Source organism: Styela clava, chromosome 1 (genome assembly GCF_964204865.1).
Source record: "Styela clava chromosome 1, kaStyClav1.hap1.2, whole genome shotgun sequence".
Classification (NCBI taxonomy): domain Eukaryota; kingdom Metazoa; phylum Chordata; class Ascidiacea; order Stolidobranchia; family Styelidae; genus Styela; species Styela clava.
Genome location: NC_135250.1, coordinates 17,661,487 through 17,686,601, shown reverse-complemented (window position 1 = coordinate 17,686,601; position 25,115 = coordinate 17,661,487). Strand labels below are relative to the sequence as shown.

Here is a 25,115-nt window from a genome sequence, read left to right as displayed (position 1 = left end):
CAGAAAATACCAAATGAGGGCGCTGTGGCGCATCGTGCGGAGCGTTTCGATTTCGATTGCCCAATGAGAATTTAACTTAGACGTTCTCATCAGTCGTTGGTTCTCATTGACTTGTCAGAGCATCTCTGATTACCCGGCGTGCATAAATGTTACATTGCCTGTGTTGCGAAGGTTCATATGCTCTTATTCCGAGGGAGATAATTATGTGCGAGAGGGTTGTTGGCCCCCTCGCCTCTGTAGGTGGTTCACGTAACCGCTTCCTTCCAAGTCCGTGCATCTGAAAAAAAAATTGGAGGATAAATGAAAGTTGCTTGAAAGTTGTAAAATAATCCGATCGGAATTTCAAACAAATTATGCAGACGTTTTTTTTGTGATTTTGATAACAAGAGAAATAAATAAAAAAAAAAGCAATATAAACTCTTGTCGTGTAGTTTCGATTCTTCACTCGTACACTAGTAAACTACTGATTACACCTCCTAATAGAATTAAGGGGTATTTAGGGAAATTAAGGTCTCGGCGGTACGGCGCATCCGGCTGAACGTTAGGGAGGCACCCTGCGCTGGTTGGCATCCCGCGGGAAGATAATTACGTGGGACAAGATTGCTAAATATTGCGATAAATTTCGCCACAAACAATTTTCAACACATTTGCCTTTAAGCTGCAGGCAGCGCCTTCCAGTGCCTCTAAGCATTTGAGACTTTGGCGCCTTTTATATATATATATATAAAGTAATAATAACAATAATAACTGCTAAAATATCAATGAGAATCATCTAAGGCAGTCTGCAGATAACCAGTGTGGCAGCTATGGCTCGTGCCATGGGCGCCGTTTCGACAGGGGCGCAAAAACGGCGAAGTTTTAATCGTAAAATGTTTCAATAAAATAAATTCAAATTGAAAACAACGTAATCTCTCATATTTACTTAAATTCTAACGTATAAGTATCTCATTTCAACAACAGTTATTATAAAATTGTCAGCTAACTATCAAGTGGGCGCATCTTCAAATTTTGCCATGGACGCAATTTTATGTAGATACGCCACTGCAGATAACTATAACAATTAGTGCGGTATGTGAACATGCTTCGATGAGAACGAGGTCGTTTTGGTATTATGTTGTTGTTGTTGGAATTTTTGTTCTCATTGTTATGAAAAAATCGCTTTTTTCTCAACTACTGGACCAATTATTAAGAGTATCCTACTTTATACCCATTTACTTTTGTTATTGTCATTCGCTAATGTTCATTTTTGTCAATGTTTTTCCTTTAGAAAAGTGTCGACAAACTGCGGCCAGCGGGCCAAATGCGGAACGAGATTTAATTTTTTGTGGCTCTAAAACGACCTCACTTTTTATGAATCAAACAAAATATTTATGTCGTAACATTGGCTGTGAAGTCTACGATAATGCCACCACTGGAGTTTAGAAGTTGATGCTGTGAATGATCTGTCTTATTCTCTATTAAACCGTAAATATATACTACTACTAGATGTCCAACTCCGCTCGCCGTATAATAAACAAACAAAGGCGATGTTGCACCCCCAAGTGGCGGGCGTCACGGTCAATTTAGTTCTGACAAGATGCTTAACGACGACGACGCTCCTCCCTCCATCACAGCTCGCAAACTCGCCCTGTTCATTGATGACTGATCGAAATATTTGCTGAAGGACGTGGAGAATTTGATAAAAATGAACAAATAATTGTGAAAATGTAGACACAGTCTGTCCTGCAAATGACCAGGATGATGTGACAACTTCCTTGTCGAAAGAAAGCAAGGCATCAAAAATGCGATGCATTGCAAAAATGTCAGTCAGATGTAGGTAAAGTGGTGACGAAAATGAATAATTTGCACCTTGTATAAAAAAAAAACGCTTAGTAGCACAGCCTTTTGGTCTCACTCCATCTCAAGTATTGTAGCTTTTACAGAAGTTTTTTGTCCACTTGACCTATAATCAGGGCCTATATTTTATCTATATTTTTGTCCTTATTTCTAAGAAACATCTTTATTTTGACATGTGTCCTTATTTTTTACCCTATAAATGAATATACCAGTAAATTAAACTTTGAATTAAGTTCAGATCTTGAACTTCATAAGAGATAAAATTAGTAAACGTAAAAAATTTGCCGTGCTGATTATGAGAAAGAATTCAACGGCGTCAAACGAAACGCCAGTGATTTGCGCACTGTAGCTTTTCTGAATGTGACAACAATCTGGAATCCATAGGTAGAGCAGCAATTTCTGTTAACACTGCAACCCATAAACACAAGGCTCTGCTCAAGAAATTAATCAAACCAATCTATAAATAACTTGTTTAAGAGTCAATGATTATACAAAGGCTATTTCAACAAATGCAAGCAGCTGAAATTTATTTCCATCATCACATCATTGAACATCCGACACTTGATATAAAAGAAAAATATTTTCAAATCATTCATGAGCGAATACCTATTAAACAATGTAACTGAATGTCAAGTTGTAACAACACTACCTGAGAAAGTATTCGAAAAATTTGAGCAAATGTATACGCAAAGTACTGCAGCCAAAATAATAACAACAAGATGGACAATATGACTCATGGAATACGAAAACAATTGAAGAAACACAGCAGCTAGAACGAAGATTAAGATATATGTGATTACAGTCAAGTTTCCGTACTCCTGAAGTATCAAGAGATGAGGACACCGGAACGTAGTATGTGTACCACGTTCGGGATCAATAATCAAAATCAATTAAATCAATAATTTAAAAACACTCGACAAAATAATTCAAAACTCTTTGGCACATCTAAAATTATATATATATATATATATATATATACTGTATGTTGAAGCCATGTTTAGATAATAGCAATAATAGGTATCCAATTTATGTGAAAAAAGTTATTAGTACCAGCCTGAAATCAAGCAAAATGAAATATCATGGCAAACGTAAAACGCCTCTTATGTTGTAATATGCAGCAGCTGACTTCGTATACAATGACAGATTGAGTTTGGGAAAAAATCATCAAGTTCAGTAGAACTCCACCATAAAACATTAATTAATTGAAGTTAAAATTTGTGTGTTTAATTTATGTTTTTCATACAGACGTCACAATTTCAGGGTGGTATCGCTCACCACATTTCTTTTTGTGCGGACAGTTTTAGTTGCTCCACCAAAAATATTTTCATTGATATGGTGTAAGCTAATTTTGATTTCTGAAATAAAGCATCACCCATCAGTCAATTTATATTAGGATAGGATAGGATTTACATATTTATCCCGGGGGAGAGGAAAGCCGATAAGACGGCTTATCCATATGGCGAACCACGGCCTCTCGTCCGGTTACCATTCCAAGTCGGGTATGGGATTAGTTTTACTGTATTGTTTGTTTTCGGAAGCATGGACTTGGTGGTGGAGGAAGCCGTAACCGACCAGCGGTTACGTGAACCACCCAACGACGGCGAGGAGTCCAGCAATCCTCTCGCACATAACCATCCCTGCATGGGATTCGAACCTGCGAACCCACGCAAAGTAATTAGAGGTGCGGTTGCGAGCGTATTCCTAACGCTTAGCCCGTTGAGCCACACCGCCGCGCCATATTTTTGCTTACTGCTTTGATCACACAGCATACCGTAAATCCTCACACTGCAACTTTTTTATGATCCGAAAATATACATATCTCTTATCAAAATTTACATTCCTTGACAAATCATTACTGTATTGGGTACCTATAAGAACATTTACAACTTACTCTTTTTTATGCTGAACAATCGTAGCACATAGCGGCTCTCTACTACATCTACTCATGGGAGCTTTAGAGTGAATTTAATATCTTACTGTCAATGTGCTTTAGAGTGCTGGACCGGTCCTAGGGCTTTCCCACTCAATTGATTGTTCTTCTATTTGTTTTGTAATCTGCATTCTTTTAGTCAAGTCAAGTTAATCCGCTTTAGGCCGACGGTGACGCGAAATTGAACGGTCAGTTGGGCGACAACTTCACGATCCCTAGATCGCCATGGCGACCAATTTAGAAGTATTTTTGATTCATTTTCCGTGGAACACTCGGAAGACGCTTGCGGGGAACACGGTTTGGGAAACGCTGGTCTAGACAAATGACTCGACTCGACAAATCACCAGAGAGACATTATTTAACACTATCAAATGATCTTGGGAGATTCCTGGAAATGGCAACAAATTTTCGAGATTCGCTACGGTATGTCATTGTGGCTCAACGTACTATTGAAAGTTTACTATAGCTTGTAGAAATTGCCCAAATTTTTATGAAATACTAGTTTGGTTTTCAAATTCAACGATTGGAAATGTAAATCAAACCGTGACTGAATTCAGAATAAAAGTACAAATATCTTCGTTTAAAGTCGTTTTTCGTTTGAAAAGTTCTTCGAGTCGAATAATTTTATTTACACTCGAATTGACCCGCATATCGAGGTCAGGGACTTCGACACTAGTAATGTTACACTGTATTGTTCTATAGTCTTACGTTTCAGTACACTAGTGGGGGTCATTTTATTCTCCGTCTATAAAAGCGGTCAAAACACACAGTTCTTCCGAACACATTTTCTTCCGAAAATTAACACTAGGCCTTTTTTTCGGGAAATGTCTTATGTTTTTATTTATCAAAAACAGAATTAAAAAGTAGAGAATAACGAGATTTTTAAATATACAAAATATGAAAACCGATAGGCCTATCCATTTACTTATAAATAACACGTTTTTATTCCAAGCAACTGCAAAACATTATTTAAAACGTGTAGGAGAGATTTCTTGCTATGAACTAGGTCAAAAAAATCTCGCTTTATTGACTAGGACTTATTTTAGGGGGTGGGCTTATAAATTCATTTTTACTATTCAGGCTAGGTCTTATTTTCGGGGAAACACGGTAGTTATTTTCAACTGTAATTAAGCCTCATATGTCGATAAACTTTCACACAGTGCGCAACTGCGCCTTCATTTTTAATTGATAGATGAAGTTACATCATTAAGTGAATATATTCGACAACATAATCTAAATATGATTTTGACCAGACGAGCTGCTCCACAGCGTCGATCACTACTATTAACATTTTTCATTTGCGATGGCATCGCGCATCTTTCTCGCAATCCCGCCAAGATTGTGATATATTCGAAATACACGCCGAAACAGAGTTTTCCTAAATATAGTATAACCAGAGACGGATTTAGGCGGCAAGAGACCCCTACGTTAAGTCTCTCTTCAAGAACGATGTCATAATAATGTATTGTGGCATAATAATCTAATATTATGTCATAATGTGCATCAACATATTGATAAAATGCATTATATATAACTTCATAAAGTTTGGCTGTCCTGTGCTTTTTGGGGCCGTTGTCCATAAATTTCCTCTTTTTTTTAGAATCTATAAATCATGAAAATTATCCACAACGACCAAAAAAAGCAAAGGGTCGACTGCCGGGTATTTAGAATGGCATTTGAAAATGTAGTATTTGATGAGTATTATATATCAATCTTTAAGTGGAATAGGCGGAAGCAGTTTCATAACAATACAAATGTTGTCTATCTAAGAATTTTTTTTACTTTTCTCGGAATAAGAATCTATCTCAGCCATTAATCAAGAATTGATATCAGAGTGAATTGGAACAAGAAAATATTATTTTACAAAATATTTTTCAACTTACAAAGAAGGAACCTGATATCCGAGCACGACAGATGATTGTGAATAATCCTACAGTTTTTCTATTTCCAGTCGTGCGATCTATCTGACAATAAGATAAAATGATTAGCTGTTTGCGTGACGATATCCGGTTTGGCTTGCACGCGAGGGTGAGATGCCTAATTTTACTCAAACACAAAAAGTATTAAAGCCTGTTTTTCTTGTTTCGACCCAAAATTTGTCTGTAATTGTTCAGAAGAGAAACGCTTATCCAACCCGTCGACTGACGTCGTGCTTAACTGGATCATATGGCGGGAACCGTTATACCGTGGACCACACAAGATAGTATATACGTACTTTGATTATCTTTTGCTCAAATTATTTTGACCGCACAGAGGTCGTCGATTCGACGAAAAAATCACCCTCTAATATCTCTCGCACGCAAGGGAAAACGTCGCACGATTGCACATAATTCTTGGTGAGAATGTCAAATTTTGTGTCGTGCGAAGGGATATAGCACGCCGCGGGGAACGTTTGATCAGCGATTTAATTTGTGCGAAACAGACCCTAACGTCCTCGCGTGCCGCTGATGAAATACAGTTTAATGTACATTCGCTGACATTCTTGTTATGCGTATTTCGCTAACCCTAACTAATCACTCAAGTATATTTACGCAAATAACGGACTGAATAAATTGCAAGCAGCTTTTTCTAGAAATTATGCAAATTTTCGTGCGATAAGGTGGGCGATACCGAAGCTCATTTATTGTCAGAGCACCGTAAATCGTCACGCTCCAACCAAATTGTTCAAGTCACTTTTTGTCTGTTAACTCACATTTTATCCTAAAAATTTCGAAACGCATAAAAATGAAGTTGTGTGTGATGACAATGGATTATTATTGTTAACATAGGACTATTGTGGCATCCCACAGGCAGGGAAGCATTTTTCAAGTTTTTGCATAGTCGATTCTAGCGGAAAGCTTATAAATCTGAATGGTCTTTATTTAAGATTGCACGTTATTTTAATTTTTGTATTTAACTTATTTTTGGTGATATGTGCAGAGAGCACCATATTGATAAAATATATATTTTTTTTAAATAAAAAAGGAGGTTATTAAACCAGATAATATGTTTTGGGATGAGAGATACATCTTAGATGCTGTGAATTACATCACATGTCTGTGTCATACAAATCAATTTAAATCAGACTAAAAATCGATACAAACAAAAACATAAAGAAACCTCCACATCTATCTTATATACTGTGAAGGGCCCAAGATTTTGCAACCTCTCTCGCCAAGTATATTTATTTAAAAGTAGGCATTATTCCCACAAATTAGAATTGATAAGTATTCCCCGACTTATAGTGTTTGCTATGCAAGTCCCAACTGTTCATGAAATCACATAGGCTATTTAATTGAAGGCACATTTATTGACACAGAAAATACAAACAAGGCACACATTTGAAAATATCCAAAAATTAGTAAGTTTGGCCCATACAATTTTACTTGACTATTTCCACTTGAGAGTAATGAAAGCTGAATTGGTTGCTATCGATTAAATGCATATTCACAATGAGGTGAGATGTCCAAGTAATCAAAAAGATTAAAGTTATTTATGGTTAGTATGAGATTTATGGCAAATTAACAACGAAATGTAATCAATAAATTCCTAATCAAATACTATATTTGGTCGTGAAAGAGCATATTTTGTTTTGAAGCAATTTATACTAGACATTCATGATAAAACGTACCATATATATTATGATTCAAAATACTGCATGTAAAAAAAGTACCTAAAAGCCTAATATCACTGCATATATGGTACTAGTGTCTAAAATATAGAGATATTACTATATATCTAAATGAGAGATTACCTAATTTTCATAATAACAAGCAGCCACTTTAATACCAGAAGCAAGTCTTATTGCAAAAAACCTTAACATAAAACAATTGTTTACAGGCAATCTGAGGTGGCATGAAGATTTGATGAAATACAATATGAAGCAAGCATCAGATTTGTTTGTCATAAACCCCACCAACACTAATATGCTGAGATGATTGAATAGTAATACACGATACCATATTAAAAAATAACACTATAAATTGCCTTCCAATTTGATTCAAAATATTCCACAGGCATTTTTTTATATATTCAAGTCAGCATAGCAGTTAACCTATATTAACATATTGCAATGTCTATCTAAAGACTGATATCACTTAAAGCAGCAGACGGGAAGATAATTCTGAAACATGAAACCAATTGGTAAAGGAAATACATAAAATTGAAAAGATTGATCATATATCCCTATGTAATAAAAACTATAAAGATACTTTTTCCGGCTTTATCGGTCAGGTTAAATCATTTTAAAACCACATTGAAAATGTTGGATGTTAACTTAACAGACATCAGCATTATATTACAAATTAACTTGGCAATAATATTTAACTTGGTCATTATTACAACTAGTAAATATTGACTTGGCACAAATGTTTGCATATGTACAACTGTATCAATGCATTTAGTCTTCTAACGAGTATAGAAATTTTGCATTAAAATTATTAATATAGGTAAATTAGTAGCTAGTATTTTACAAATATTATATGTGAATGTTGAACTGCATATAAAAATTATAGCAACACATTGCAATAATTATTATCACTGATAAATATAGAATGTGCAAAACAATGAAAGATCCAAAAGACAAAATTAAACATGCAGTTCCAGACATAGATCATAATCAGTATTCGATTAATCAGGTCAAAACAATGGTAACTTCTTGATATTTAAGCAATTCAATCGTCTTATGAAAATTTCATTTTTTTTTGATCAAGTGTTATACTCAAATACATAGAGAGGTACAAATTATGAGGAAATGTATGAATTGGAAATAGTCCAGTCCTTTCATCAAAATCAAATTTAACAATACAAACATCCAATGAAAATTTTGATTTCCATCTGTCGCAATTATTGCTTCCTTATTTAATTATATCAGAATGCCCGTTTTGCCATGAATTTATCACAAAGAATTGCAAAGTTATACAACCATGTATCAGTTACATATATAAGGCTCACTAAAAAAATGATGGCACAATCATCATTGACTGAGCCTAATTTTATGTGCTGTTTATAAATATGCACCATAATCAGATTTTTATTATATAACAAGTTAAAGTGATAAGTTTTGGCTTCCCACATAATCATTGCATGAAATACCTATAAACAGACTTTTTGAACTACTATGAACTACTATCCACCGAATAGAAGCCAGAGGCAAGATAATTTGATCTAGATAATATTTAGCAATATACAGTGTTATTATAATAGAATATAAAAGAAAGTGCAATACTGACATAATTTTCAAAACTTAGCTTCAAACTTAGTATTTACCTACAGTATGAAAATAAAATGTACCGTTTTTTGGAGGGTCATATAATTTTAGAAAGGGGCAGGAATATTATATAACTTCAATTTGAAATCTCCATTTTACCAGCTGATATAGATACCAATGCACAACAGTGCCCCGCACCTTCGCTAACTACCTAAATAAGAATAGGTTGAAGTGAAAAGCTGTTTACCAATTTACCCAAAAAAATAAATGATGTTCAGTATATACTACAGTTTTTATAAGCTATATAAATTTCAATGTATTTTTTAAATGAGTGATAAGACTCAAATATTCATTATCAAATTGGTAAAAATAGGCAAGTTACAATGAATCTCAATTCTATACATGTCTATTTTCAATAAACTGAATTTCGATGTAGCAGACTATTTGAATAAGCATTTTCCTCATGCCCATGTTATCATTTATTGATACCAACCCAGATAAAATGCATTGTAGTGTACTTCTTGTTGTGTTGTGAAACAGAGCTATAGTAGAATAACAACAATGCGATGTTGACAGAGGGAATTAAATGAGAGATTTGTTAAGTTCCTCTACACAACTCCATTCTCTTGTTCATGCAGTGGTTGTTCTTCCTCTGGTGTCTTGACTATTTTCGTTTTAGAATCACCTGAAATTAGTATTTGCATGTGAGTATGTGCAGTCTGCATTTACCCAATAATAAGTTAAAAAATAACTAACTGAAATGTAGTAAGCAAACACTGATGAATAAGACTTTAAGAGGTCTGTACTGTGAATACCAGTACCATGGGACTTCAAATAATTCAGGTCGACAAAATAATTTGCAGTGATGACAATAAATGACACCCACGTTTTTCAGCTTCTATTTCTTTCTTTGATTCGTCTTTACAGCAGTAACAGTACGATATCAGGTTCAAATGTCCAAATATAATTTCATAAAGAACTGCAGTGATTACACTAATTGCGCCAACTATGCGAAACATCTTGACCCCACCAAAAGCTTCATACAATATTCCACCAAGTAGTGCTCCAAGCATGTTGCCTAGATAAAACGAAATGAGGAAAGTAAAGCATTGAAAAGTATACCTGTCATCATATTGATCATTTGACTATTGGAAAAATGCTAATCCAAATTAATCAAACAAATCATTTATAGAAGCAATTCCTTGAAACTGTGTCGGTTCTAAACAATTGTTTTAGGAACAATATCGATGTTACGCATTGGCAGTGTTGTGAACTTATAAGTAACAGGGAATGGATTTATTAAGATACAATACAATGGTATTTACCGTATATGATCGCGAATAGGCCGAGTTTAAAACTCAAAAAAAAAAGGTGCCAAACTAAGGGACCGTCTTATTCGCGCACAACTCAGATTGCACAAAAAAATTGGCTCATTCGCGCATCAGAATTGATCATGCAACGAGATGATATTATGCTAACTTGCCGTTAATTCCAAAAGCTTCAAACCATACCAAGTTCTCACGATAAAAAGCGTGCACACACACACACACAACAGCTTGTGAAGGTGGATTGTCATATCATACAGCTGATGGCTTGTACAGTCTGTGATTGGTTGTTCAACACGTGACGCTTGTACAGTCTGTGATTGGTTTGTTTTCGCTTGTGTTTCTTTTACATAACAGCAACAGTGGCAATTAACGACGCGCGACTTTTAATCACCTTTATGATATGTTATCTGTTAAGTGGCGGTGATAAGGACTCTTATCGAAGTTAACCGCGTTGTGGACGATCAAAGGAAATTGTTTTATGCTGACTCAGGGACTCTCTTAAACTCCCGACAACAATCTCTTCCATTAATACAAATCACGACGTATGAAAAGCAATATAGACTTTATTAATATGAATTTACAAGTAAGAGTTACGAGTAAGAATCTACGGTCGTCGCTAACAAACAGAAATGATAAACGTGAGAAATATTTGTGTTACAGCAATTTTGTTTTCTTTCTGCGCCTTTCTTAAGGCGTCTGGGGTGTTAAGATTCGTAGCGATTTATAAGAATGTGTTAATACAGCGTTATTTCTTTCCTTGGAACGGACAAGGAACGAAATTAATCGCCGTTGTGGCTCTCAAAGGAAATTGTTTTATGCTGATTCAGGAAAACTCCCGACGCATTGAAAAGCAATATAGACTTTATTAACATAAAGTAACAAGTAAGAGTTACGGGTAATAATCCACCTACGGCCTTCGCTAACATGCAGAAACGATAAACGTGAGAAATGTTTGCGTTACAGTAATTTTGTCCCCTTTTATGTTTTTCTTGAGGCGTCCGGCGTGTAACGATTCGTAGGACCGGCTTATGTGCGATTTTTTAAAAAATCGCCGTTTTAAGGCCGTTTTTAGGGAGTCGGCCTGTTCGCGATATAGGCGTAATTTCGGGAAAATACGGTAACTGATTTTTATCCTTTAAAAACATTCAGAATTGTCGTGACAAATGGTGAAAGGAGGGATAAAATAAGTTTGTATCTGTAACATACCCAAGCCCCAATAAGCAGTTTGGCTTATAGAAATGAGAGTTGCAGTTGCATCTTTTGGAGCTATGACAGCAGCATATGAACATATTGCAGCATTTGGTAAAGCAAATGAGATGCCATGAAGACCTTCCACTAACAAAACTTGCCATGCATCAGTAATGAATGTGTAAGTGAAAAACCGAATCTGGAAAAGAAATTGCATAAAAGAAAAAGAGTAAGGATCATGTCTTAATAATGTCTAACGCCTGATCTCTGTCTTGCCGAAGATTTTCTGAAGTTTACCATTTTAAAAGATTTAGAATTCCTATATGATCGAATTCAAATTTTAATATCCAATAGCTATGTTACAAACAAAACAATAATTTCTGTATGAAAGCATGCTTTAGCATAAACACAAAATTTTTTTTTGAAGGGAAATGTATACTTACACTAGCAGCAATGAGGCCAAGTGCTAGAACAGATACATATCCAAACTTCTGACATATCCATCCAGAAAACCAAAACATTGGAATCTCTGAAGCACAAGTTACAATTAGAGAGAGACCAAGAATATATTGTTTGAATCCATTGAGCTCTGTCATGTACCAAAATAGGTATGAATACTGGACGCCGGTGCAGAAACCACTCACAAGAACAACGAATATAAAAGCCAGGACTTGTGGTTTAATAAGGAGTTTCCCAACACCACGAAGAACAGCTTTTGCTTTTGGGGCAGTGATTTTGATAGATGTAATGATAAGAACAATGGTTGCCCCCCAGAATAATCCTGCACTTACAACAGCAAGAATATAGTTCTTCGCTTCGAGTCCATAAACTTCCACAGGGCTTATAACATCTGTGAAATAACTGACGGCTAGTCCAACAATGCCAAACCCAACAGCACCCCAAAGTCGTTGAATTCCAAAATATTTTACATTTTCGATACCAAGAGTGTCCATTGCAGAAGAATCAACTAGTGGTGTAACTGGTGCTAAGAAGAAAGACATTAGCATTGTTAACGCAATTAATATTGCAAATGTTGATCCATATACATCGGTAGAATCACTATATTTGCAGTTTAAAGTGACATTTGGACTAAGACAATCTGGCTGATGTGTAAAGTTAACATCAAATGGTGCATTTACATCATTTAAGCAACTTTCAACATTGGATGCATTGTCAATTGGCAAACAGTGGAGAAGACTATTAACTTCTTCTTCACAGCACAGGATCTTTGTTGATAATACCTCACGCTCTATTGGTGGCACGAAATAAAATGGAATGGTGAAGGCGATTGAGAAAAACATGCAGACAGTCATCATCACTTTATATGCCTTTGTTTTGTCTGTAATAAAACCAGCGATTGGGGGAGAAAACAAAGAAACGAGTTGCATTGTTGCTTGTATAAAGCCATTTTGGCCAGATGACATTCCAAGCTGTTTCTGATATATTGACTTGTATGGAATGAAGCTGGATAAACCTGTAAAACAATTGGTACTTGTGATAGAAGAAATTGCAAAATATATGACTTATCAGTTTGGTATACATTTTATCCTTTCTAATTTCCTACAACTGTACAAAGGCACTGCAAAATATTTATACAAAGCAGCACAAGTGCACACACTCAAATTTCATTTTTCCCTGATCGCTTCAATCCAGCATTGCCAGAGTTTTTTTTATTGTTTGCAAATGAATTTTTACAAGATTGCATTGCCATAAGATGCATTCAGAAATTGTACATTACAAATCCTCGTTCACAGAGATATTATGAGTAGATGACCAACAAAACTTAAACCAACTTACCTGCATAATACAAAAAGTATAACCCCTTAATAGGAATCAGATGAGGATTAACTTTCTGCATATTCATTGATGTTTGAACTGATTGCAATCCTCGGCACTGTAAATCACCCAATATTTAAACTAGACTATGTGCCTATTCACGCACATGAATTCAATATTTAAAAGTCATGAATCCTCCCTTTTTCACCTAATGAGCGGCCAAATCCTAAACAACAAAATTGTCACGCAAAAACGGAGTACACCTCAGTCTGCAATTACGCAACGTCTGCAAAGCATCCGATCCACATACTACCGGTATGCTCTGGCAAGCGTGGTCCAGAAATGATTTTCACGCATTAAATGTACGGTCATAGTAATATTATGGCCCTAGTACGCCACTTGGCGACGGATAACATAGCATTGTATACAAACAGGAACCAGTGGAATGAAATTACATGATCTATTCCAGAGTTGGGCAAATTATAGCCCGCGGGTCGAATCCGGCCCCCCTGAGTGTTTCGGCCGACCGTCCGACCCACTTGTGCCTGCCGAAATTATGACTATAGTTTTCATGAATATAAATTTCCATTGAAAATATCGATGACATAAATAGGAATTCCATTGAAAATATCGATAATGGATCGTCGGCTAAAGTGAATACCGTAATTCCTCACATTTTATAAGCACCTGAATATAATATGCAAAAACATCAATCCGAATTATTTATGGCATTCAAAAACTCTAGCTATATCAGCATTTGACCCTGCAAATTTTTTCGTGATTGATGACCTGACCTGACGAAATTGTCTCTCTCACTCTCTTGCCACCATACAACCTTTGAATTTATCAAATAACGTCATAATGTGAAAAAAAAAACAGAAAACAAGTGTCAAAATATATTGATTACGAATATATTCTCAACCACATGAAAATAACCAAAGCTCAGGTCTTTACTAAGTGTGATATCTAGAAATTAAAAAATATCAAAATTCAAAATTGTTTTTTTGTACTTTTAATCCAAAATTCATTTTCATTATTTCTATCGTTTCATTTTTAAATGCGGGATAAAAAAATCAGAAAGGAATTTCCAAAATATATTGATTCCGAAGATATTCTCAACCACATTAAAATAACCAGAACTCAGGTCTTTACTAATTGTGAATACTTAGAAATTCAAATTATTTTTTTGCGTTTTTCTCAAAACTCAAAATTGTTACTTAGGCCTGTTCTGTTCTCATCCGGCGATATATGTACATTCATAAATGTACGGCGTCGTGAATTGCACTTTTGACGCACTGTTTTAATTTTACCGTACCCCCCATTGCTAACCCCCTCCCCCCGTTAAAAAAGCCTGCATGGCTGCGCCCCTGTCCATAATACAAGTTAAATTCAACTATCTATTTACCACCACTGTTGGATGAAGAAACTTGCCCAGACATTGGCCGGGTCTTCTCCGTAGATGTTAAACGGATTTCAGTCTAAATGATGCTAGATATTTCACGAAGGTAGATGCTAAACATGGTTACCACCAGATTCACTTGCGTGAAGAATCATCTTTTCGCGCAACATTCAGCACACCTTCTCAAAGATACAGAATTATGAGACTTCCCTTAGGTTCAAAGCAGGGGTCGGCAACCTTTTGTCGCCCGCGGGCCAAAACTAGGGGTGTCTTAGCGGGCCGCACATATTTCCAGAAAGTTAAAAACCGAACGGATGGCCGATGAATCACAATTATTTTACACATATCACGAGTTGTATTGTTGCTTGTATAAAGCCATTTTGGCCAGATGACATTCCAAGCTGTTTCTGATATATTGACTTGTATGGAATGAAGCTGGATAAACCTGTAAAACAATTGGTACTTGTGATAGAAGAAATTGCAAAATATATGACTTATCAGTTTGGTATACATTTTATCCTTTCTAATTTCCTACAACTGTACAAAGGCACTGCAAAATATTTATACAAAGCAGCACAAGTGCACACACTCAAATTTTAGGCTAAGTGAAATCACCTAATGCCTTATTTCATTTTTCCCTGATCGCTTCAATCCAGCATTGCCAGAGTTTTTTTTTTGTTTGCAAATGAATTTTTACAAGTTTGCATTGCCATAAGATGCATTCAGAAATTGTACATTACAAATCCTCGTTCACAGAGATATTATGAGTAGATGACCAACAAAACTTAAACCAACTTACCTGCATAATACAAAAAGTATAACCCCTTAATAGGAATCAGATGAGGATTAACTTTCTGCATATTCATTGATGTTTGAACTGATTGCAATCCTCCGCACTGTAAATCACCCAATATTTAAACTAGACTATGTGCCTATTCACGCACATGAATTCAATATTTAAAAGTCATGAATCCTCCCTTTTTCACCTAATGAGCGGCCAAATCCTAAACAACAAAATTGTCACGCAAAAACGGAGTACACCTCAGTCTGCAATTACGCAACGTCTGCAAAGCATCCGATCCACATACTACCGGTATGCTCTGGCAAGCGTGGTCCAGAAATGATTTTCATGCATTAAATGTACGGTCATAGTAATATTATGGCCCTAGTACGCCACTTGGCGACGGATAACATAGCATTGTATACAAACAGGAACCAGTGGAATGAAATTACATGATCTATTCCAGAGTTGGGCAAATTATAGCCCGCGGGTCGAATCCGGCCCCCCTGAGTGTTTCGGCCGACCGTCCGACCCACTTGTGCCTGCCGAAATTATGACTATAGTTTTCATGAATATAAATTTCCATTAAAAATATCGATGACATAAATAGGAATTCCATTGAAAATATCGATAATGGATCGTCGGCTAAAGTGAATACCGTAATTCCTCACATTTTATAAGCACCTGAATATAATAAGCAAAAACATCAATCCGAATTATTTATGGCATTCAAAAACTCTAGCTATATCAGCATTTGACCCTGCAAATTTTTTCGTGCGTTCGTGAATGCCCCAACATTTGTTCTTTTCTTTTGTCTAGTTCAAGTACAGCAATTCTCAAAGTGGGACCAAAAGAGATAAAACACGGGCGACAGAGGCAATTGCGCATTCTCGGGGAGGAATATAAAGTTGAAATCGCCGATTGTTTGCCGGAAACATCGGAATTATGTCGGTAAACTATATTACCTCGGAATTTTCGATCGGAAACTATAGCTGAGTAGAGTACAGCAGTTCCCAAACATTTTGTTTGTGTGGAGCCAGATTATCGCATCAGTTTAGAATTGTAATGCTTTTACTTTATTGTAACACATTGTACTCATATGATTTAAGGCTGACATTGGGATTTTGCAAACGGTGATATTTTAAACCTAAATCGCAAAAATTCAAATCATCTTTCATTAAAATCAGGCAGTATACCGCGTATTTTTACGCACGCAGATGTGGTATTTCAGAATAGTAATACTTTCATTTATTGTAACTCGGCGCAGGCGAAATTGAATTGATATGGCGAGACAATTTTAATGCACGTATCAACTATGGATTGAATATTTTGCGCTACAGAAAAATCATCATCGCTGAAAAAGTCGGCAATTTTAACGAATGGCGTAATCGCGACGACTGGTTACCCCCGTAAATGTACTGGAAATATAAACATAGTTAGCGCGAGTCATCTGGCAATTTTGACTTAGAACTGTTGATTCTTTCATTTTTAACGTTATATTTGGTAGAAAATGGGTCAAATCAAATCCAAGAATGATCATGATTTTCAAAAATAAACTGTATAATCATGATTTGACATTGCACCTGACGAAATTGTCTCTCTCACTCTCTTGCCACCATACAACCTTTGAATTTATCAAATAACGTCATAATGTGAAAAAAAAAACAGAAAACAAGTGTCAAAATATATTGATTACGAATATATTCTCAACCACATGAAAATAACCAAAGCTCAGGTCTTTACTAAGTGTGATATCTAGAAATTAAAAAATATCAAAATTCAAAATTGTTTTTTTGTACTTTTAATCCAAAATTCATTTTCATTATTTCTATCGTTTCATTTTTAAATGCGGGATAAAAAAATCAGAAAGGAATTTCCAAAATATATTGATTCCGAAGATATTCTCAACCACATTAAAATAACCAGAACTCAGGTCTTTACTAATTGTGAATACTTAGAAATTCAAATTATTTTTTTGCGTTTTTATCAAAACTCAAAATTGTTACTTAGGCCTGTTCTGTTCTCATCCGGCGATATATGTACATTCATAAATGTACGGCGTCGTGAATTGCACTTTTGACGCACTGTTTTAATTTTACCGTACCCCCCATTGCTAACCCCCCTCCCCCCGTTAAAAAAGCCTGCATGGCTGCGCCCCTGTCCATAATACAAGTTAGATTCAACTATCTATTTACCACCACTGTTGGATGAAGAAACTTGCCCAGACATTGGCCGGGTCTTCTCCGTAGATGTTAAACGGATTTCAGTCTAAATGATGCTAGATATTTCACGAAGGTAGATGCTAAACATGGTTACCACCAGATTCGCTTGCGTGAAGAATCATCTTTTCGCGCAACATTCAGCACAGATACAGAATTCTGAGACTTCCCTTAGGTTCAAAGCAGGGGTCGGCAACCTTTTGTCGCCCACGGGCCAAAACTAGGGGTGTCTTAGCGGGCCGCACATATTTCCAGAAAGTTAAAAACCGAACGGATGGCCGATGAATCACAATTATTTTACACATATCACAAGTTGAAATTTCAAGCAGCGCGAGAAGACTGCGACAACCCGTGAACTCAACTCAGTCGTCTTACTTAAAAAATAAAATTACAAATGACATTTAATGTGAAACTTTTTGTTGCATCACACTTGATACGTTTTTGACATCAGGCGGCACACTGAATGATGTCAAGAGATTGAAACGTTTTCTAAATGAAAATCCCTAATCCCAGTTCTCAGCTTGTTCTTCGTAATGTTCATCTTGGCAAATAATTTTCGCACGCATATTTATGTACGTCCAAACATCGTTGTGAATTTTAAATAGATAAAAATTTAGATAGAGTTTTCATTCAAGAAGATATATTTTTTTATAAAAATCAAGCAGTGATTCATCTCTCGAATAGAATATAGATTTATTTCCTTGAATATTTTCTGCGCCATTGAACCTTTTACACATGGCATCAACTTTTCTGCGTTTTGTTGCCATTTGTCTAATAATTATATTTAAATTATAGGCTCATTAAACGAGTAATTGCGAATTATATACTTGTTATAAGGTCATAATAGAATTTAGTCTACACGTGTCTCACAATAAGTCCTGTTACGTAAAGAATATATTCGTCAAAACAGCCGTTTTGTTACTATAATTCAGTGAAGCGGCTCGGGCGGATTATTTTATTCCGCGGGCGGTAGGTTGCCGACCCCTAGTTTAAGGTCATCTTCTGAAATCTTCCAACCAACCAAATACTTGAGGATATCGAAGAAGTCTTTGTTATTGCTAATGGCATATCACGGAAAGCACAGAGGAAGAACATAACAGCAAATACGTAGTTACTGAGACTTCAGCTCTGGCCTACTTTGCTGTGTCAAAACCAGACACAATTCAATTCGATGCTTAACAATTCGGATTGGGTGCAGAATTATTTAAAATGACCACGCCCATGCATTAAATAGTAGAAGCTTGAAACAAACCGAAACAAACTGAGAAGCGATATGGACAAATTTAAATAAAATGAATGCTGTAGTCCATGCATGTAAAAATTTACCTACGAGTATTATATATTTGGTGTACCCGAAGTGATTGTGGAATCTGATCATAAGCCACTGCAAGAAATATTTCCAAAAGCCATTTCAGATGTTCCACGTCATCTTCAAAGAATGAGACTTCGTTTGTAAAAATATAATTTCAAAGTGCGCTACAAACCAGATAAAGATAAGTGGATCGCCGACCTGCTCAGTCGATTGTTCCAACAAACACAAGATTGCAGCGTCTCAGGTGTGAAAATTGAAAAAACACAAAACTAAAAGGTGAGATGGCGGTCATACCACAGACATTCCAAAAACTTGCCAAAAATACTGCAAACGCTTCAGTTCTCACAAAGTACATAAAGAAAAATAAACTACCACCAGAACATAAATCTGCGAATAATGAAATATGCACTATACGAAAATTGATATTTAGGTCAGAAAGCTTGGTAATTTCCACTTTAATGCAAAAAGAAACTCTTAAAAGGTTTACATGAAGGACACATTAATTGGCATTTGTGAAAACAACAACAAATGAGATTTTCAACTTGCAACTTCTTCGCCATTCCACCAGCAGTGCAACGAAAGAGCAGAATCCACAATGAAAATTGCCAAAACCTTGTCGAGAAATGCAAATTGGATAGATTAGATTCAGACCCAAACTTTGTTTTATTGGAATGTAGAGATACAGCTCTTACAGATATCAATGCTTCTCCAGTTCAATTAATGTTTAACCGCAGAACCAGAACTCGTCTACCAATGTTGCAAACATAGCTCATCTGCAACATTCAAACAAATATTGATTAAAAGAGGAAGAATAGACAAGAAAAGAAAATGAAATATTATGATCCTAACGCAAAGCCTCTTACACTAATACAAGATGAAAAAGGGACTCTTGCTAAGAAACAGAAACGACAAAAATTGAGGAGTCGTATTTTGGTTTTGTTTCAATTCTTAGTTTTACATGAAGCGCACCAACGCCGTTTCGTAAAATTAGAAATTCAAAACAACGTAACAAATTATTAGTTTACTAGTAGAATTGCCATTATTGCCGATTTATTAAATGATCATTTGAACTCAAAATAACATTCAGGATTCACGCAATGACTTTAAAGGGTTTTTATTTATTATTATTTAATACGAAAATAAAAAGGCACAATTGAAAAATAAAATCATAAGAAGGTATATATTCTTCATAAATATCCGCATTCCGGTGTCGGGATTTATAACATTGTTTACTTAAATTGGGACAGTTAATTTGCAAACGGTGACTAAAAAGATCAATGCCGAAGCAAAAGATAAAATTCAGAATAAAATACCGAATTCACTTCTTAATAGCTGTCTTTAACATATGTCGTCGATATGAATGCATAGTTTTCCCAGCAATTTAAAACCAAACTTTGACGCTCGCCGTTGCGTAAGTATTGGTCCTTTTAAAAAAAGAGGACGGGCGGAAATGTAGCTCACAAACATTTGAATGCCTAGCGTTATGAATGCCCGTTGTATATTTAATAAAATTTAATAAAAATACACAATACTCAAAAATTCGTTGAAAATATTCGATGGAAATATTCTATTTTACCCAACATTGCGATCGGTTTTCGCGCCAGTAATCTGGCGAAACGCGTGCTACTTTAAACGCTGCTGCAATTAAACTTAATAAAGCCCTCATTAAATTCAGTAAATTGCACTACTTCACGATAGCGTGGTGGAATTAACGAATATTCCATGTCTCGAGCACAAAAACAGTCATCTTTTTTGGATAGTTTCTGCGGTCTGAAAAGAATAATAAGCGTTTTGACATAGTGAATGCTATTTCTCATGTTTATATTTCAATTTTATTTTATCTAATTCCGTTATACATTTTTGCTTGCTTGTTAAAAATAAAATATCTGAATCTGATCTTTGCCAGCAAATAATGCCCGGGCCTTGCACGAAATCTTAAAATGAATAGATACGTCCAGTGGTGAAATTGTTTATTAAATGTTTTAGCGATAATAATTAATTGTGGTAATGAAATAGTTTGTTAGCCTATTTTATTTTTTTTCACAAGTGCCGACAATAACACTATTAGATGATTTTGACAATGTTAAAACATTTTAAATTGTAACAAAAATGAATTAGATTGTGCAAAAGTGAGAACACCTGTAATACTAATAGGGGCGCAATGTGGAAGGGCGAGCAAAACCGAGGCGCGTGATCGGCGGTTCGTTTGAAGACGGTGTATTATCGATGCATTCGCGCATGTTTGACAATAACGTAAGGTGCTCCGAAGACGCTCTCGTGTACATTATTGTAAAAAAAACAGTTGTAATATCTGTAACTATTGACCGTTTGTTTGACCCCCTTCGCCCCTCCCCCAGGGTTCACCAATAAAAATACTAATTACCCTTCTCTAGCAACGGCGAACTACTCATTCAGAAAAGTTTTGTTTCGTGCTGTTAATCACTTTTTACAATTAATTGATTACCAATACTAATATTTTCAAACTCATATCGGTACTATTTCGCTACAGTAACCATTCATATTTTTTGTAATATTTGCACTTCTTACTTTTCAACTCGTGTACACACTTGTTACGTCCGTTATTTTTTTCTTGAATGATGATATTTTATCGCCATTCAGTTTAGGGTGAATATATTTCATTCATACCGTCATCTGTTACATTGTTTTTGTGCATAAAATGTTTTACACAAGAGAGCGATGCACAAATATTATTATTTTTTTTATTTTATTTATTAAAAACATCACTTTTTACACACACGATAATATATAAATAAAATTGCACTTAAAAAAATGAGTTCATGATAATTTTCCACTTTTTTACATGATTCGACAGTTTACATACATTTTTAGTTGCAATAATTTTTTACAGTTGAAAATACTTTTTATCATATATAAAAATTAGTCAAATTGAGGCCTCTCATTACGTTATTTACATTTCTAAATATAATATCTTGCACTTAGTAAAACACAGTTTATACCTTGGTTTTGCCCTACCCCCAATAAAATTTCTTTATATGTCAGATTAAGATTTAACCGATATTCAACAGTTAGCCATGCATTCACTATTTCCCAAAATTGTTGCAAAAATTCACAGAAATAAAATAAATGTAACACTGTTTCGACATGAATCTCACAAAATGTAGCCTACATTTTGGACTTGATGTCTTATTTATTCTAAATAAAAGGTCATTTGTAGGCACTGCTCTCAGAGCAAATTTTACATGGAAAGATCGAAGTCGCGATTCAATAGTGCAATAAAAGACATTTTCATACTGCGTCAACCAATTACCCAAGTTCTTGCACAATTCATTTGACCATTTTTCTATTTTCTCATTAGGAATCAAAATTTTTACCTTACGGAGCTTATCATATATATATAAATCGGGAAGGTTTATCAATGCTCTTAATATCTTCGATTAGACTACGATGAGGATTGGCTTGAGGTGTTTTTAATAAATTTTCTTTCAAGGTTGGGGTATACATAATAAAATTTTTAAATACGATTGCATGTCATTATAAAAATCAGAAAAGCAATAATGATGAAAAAAACTTGGAAACATTGCAATTTGATGTTGATATTTTTCTAATACAAATATCCATACAAAAAAGTTTTCCTCGATACATGATATCTTCCTCTTAAACCACAGTGGTTCATGCAAATGATTCACATTACTAATAACTTTGGTTTTGAAAACATACCAATAGTAAAGGGTATCTCTCAAACATCTCGAATAAATGTTCTTAACAAACATTCCATCTGGATATACATTCCCATAAAATAAAGTTACTCCGCCATACAAATTTAAGAAAATCATTTCTATAGATCCCCCCCTCCCATTATGGATGCAATCAATGTATTGCGTTTAATTCTCTCCCACTTTGAACCCCGTAAAAATTCATAGCATATCTTATTTACTTCTGTTACAAAATTGTTGGGCAGTCTTATTGGTAAGACTGATATTACATAGACCAGTAAGCTCAACATTAGGGATGCGATGCACAACTATTTGGAATCTCTTACACTACAGCGGTTCCCAAACTTTTGTGTCTCTTGGCCCCCTTTTGGAGGCGTTCAGTACTCATGTCCCTCTTGTTTATCATTCCAGTGCTATTCAAATTGTTATTATGATTGGTAGATTTCAAATCCCATTTATGTTCAAACAATTTATGCTCAACAAAGTGAAAACACCCTGAGAAATAGCCTTATCAAGTAAAGAAAAATAAGAACGGGTATATTCTTGTGAAGGAAATGCAAAATCAGTTCTGCGCCTAGCATTGCAACCGCTCTGTGGCCACCGGCCCCGGCTGGGAAGCATTGTGTAACAGTAAACTACCTGTATAAGCCGTGTCGCTTTTGCCAAGTTCGCTGATCCACTGGAAATTCATCCATTTCCCCGTAATTTAGGGTCCAATCCGGTTATTAAATGAACCCGTATGGAAATACTCACTTGCTTCTGATGCACAAGTGTACCTTTTTGTACATTTTTTCTCTACGTATTGTATCGTTGTGGTGTTGTATTTAACTGCAATATAGTAAAATAAATATGACGTGCCATGACCTTAAAATCTCTCGATCGATACTGCCCTAAATACCGGTAAGTACAACCAGAACAGCTTGTGATTACATTTGCAATCCCAATTATTTTCCAGTTATAGGGGCAAATCTGGCATCTCTGATCGCATGCCACATGTACTGATATGCGCATTCGCGATTGCGTCTATTATATAAATCTATATATAAAACCTTTTGTAAATACAGTCGTGTACCGCCAACATATTTACAAAAGGTTTGGTCCAATATAAACCCGCAAACAGTTGGGAGTTTGAAATACAGAAATAAGTTATAGCCTAGTTAATTTATCTAAAATTTTAAATGCTGAAATGTCTGATTCTAAACAGCTGAAAACAAAAGCATACGGGGTTCTGAATTTTTTTTTGCTGAGTTAGATTGAAATAGCTAGCGGGTCCGATCGAACGCTGGAATACAGGAATAAGTTTGTTTTTAGTAGTCTTGGGGTCCAAAAACAACAAAGCATTTCAAGCTACCGAAAATTACTATCTATAATACAGGAGATTGATTTTTTTTTTTTTTTAAATTTCAAAGGGGGGGGGGGGGGGGGGGTCGACCCGCAAAACCACCCCCTGGTTACGCTACTGCGGTAAAGCTAAAAATCTTTGATCTGATCGATGTAAGTTAGGGGGTCAAGAATGTAGCAAAAATCGGGTCTAGTATAGTTTAGTACCACAAGTACTTCCAGTGGGCGTAGCATAACGATTTTTGCATATGTTATTCCTAACCCTTACCTGACTATGCCATCCAAAAATAACGTCACTGTGACGTCACCATCCGCATACTTTGGTGGGTCTTATTACGCCACTGTGAGGTCGAAATGACGTAATTTTTCGGTGACGTAGTCAGGTGGGGGTTAGAATTGACATATGCAAAAATTGTTGAGCCAGGCCAACTAGAAGTGGGGTCTAGTATAGTTCAGTACCACAAGTACTTACGGTGGGCGTAGCATAACGAATTTTACATATGTTATTCCTAACCCCCACCTGAATATGCCATCCAAAAATTACGTCACCGCGACGTCACCATCACGTCATAGGCTTACAAAAGTATAATTACGATCGCCCGAAATGGCATCTGCGCCGCCGATAACGAGTCACTAACGCCGATGATCTCTCTCCGATCGTGTTCGTTGTGACGAGAAAACGAGAGAAATAGCTTGCTCGATCTCGGGTGATCGTTTGCGCGTTTTGGACGACCATCCGCATACTTTGGTGGGTCTTATTACGCCACTGTGACGTCGAAATGACGTAATTTTTCGGCGACGTAGTCAGGTGGGGGTTAGGATTAACATATGCAAAAATTGTTGAGCCAGGCCAACTAGAAGTGCATGTGGTACTAAACTATACCAGACCCCTAGAAGTGGATGTGGTACTAAACTATACCAGACCCCAAAAATCGTGGTACAGTGGTATGGCAGTATGGTGAAATTATTCAGTTATTCTGAACAGTCAAGCCTCGATTATTTAGTCATACACTTCTGCACTTGTCTGCTTGTACTACTGCTGTACCCTGTACGGTGACATGAGTACTGGAGTAATAGTGCTCCAATACTGCAATACCAAACTATTGAGAGAAAGCCAAAAAG

The 25,115-nt window shown here is 35.8% G+C and overlaps 1 protein-coding gene across 1 annotated transcript; it reads right to left on the bottom strand.

Moving 5' to 3' along the window:
* Nucleotides 1–7,035: 7,035 nt before the first annotated feature.
* Nucleotides 7,036–13,768, bottom strand: LOC120343474 (major facilitator superfamily domain-containing protein 6-like). Its single transcript, XM_078111000.1, has 5 exons — nt 13,268–13,768; nt 11,914–12,944; nt 11,489–11,669; nt 9,841–10,032; nt 7,036–9,639 (listed from the first exon to the last, which is right to left on the bottom strand). The coding sequence occupies exons 1-5, from the start codon at nt 13,332–13,334 to the stop codon at nt 9,563–9,565; spliced, it is 1,548 nt and encodes a 515-aa protein (XP_077967126.1). The 5' UTR covers nt 13,335–13,768; the 3' UTR covers nt 7,036–9,562.
* Between the last annotated feature and the right edge of the window lie 11,347 nt (nt 13,769–25,115).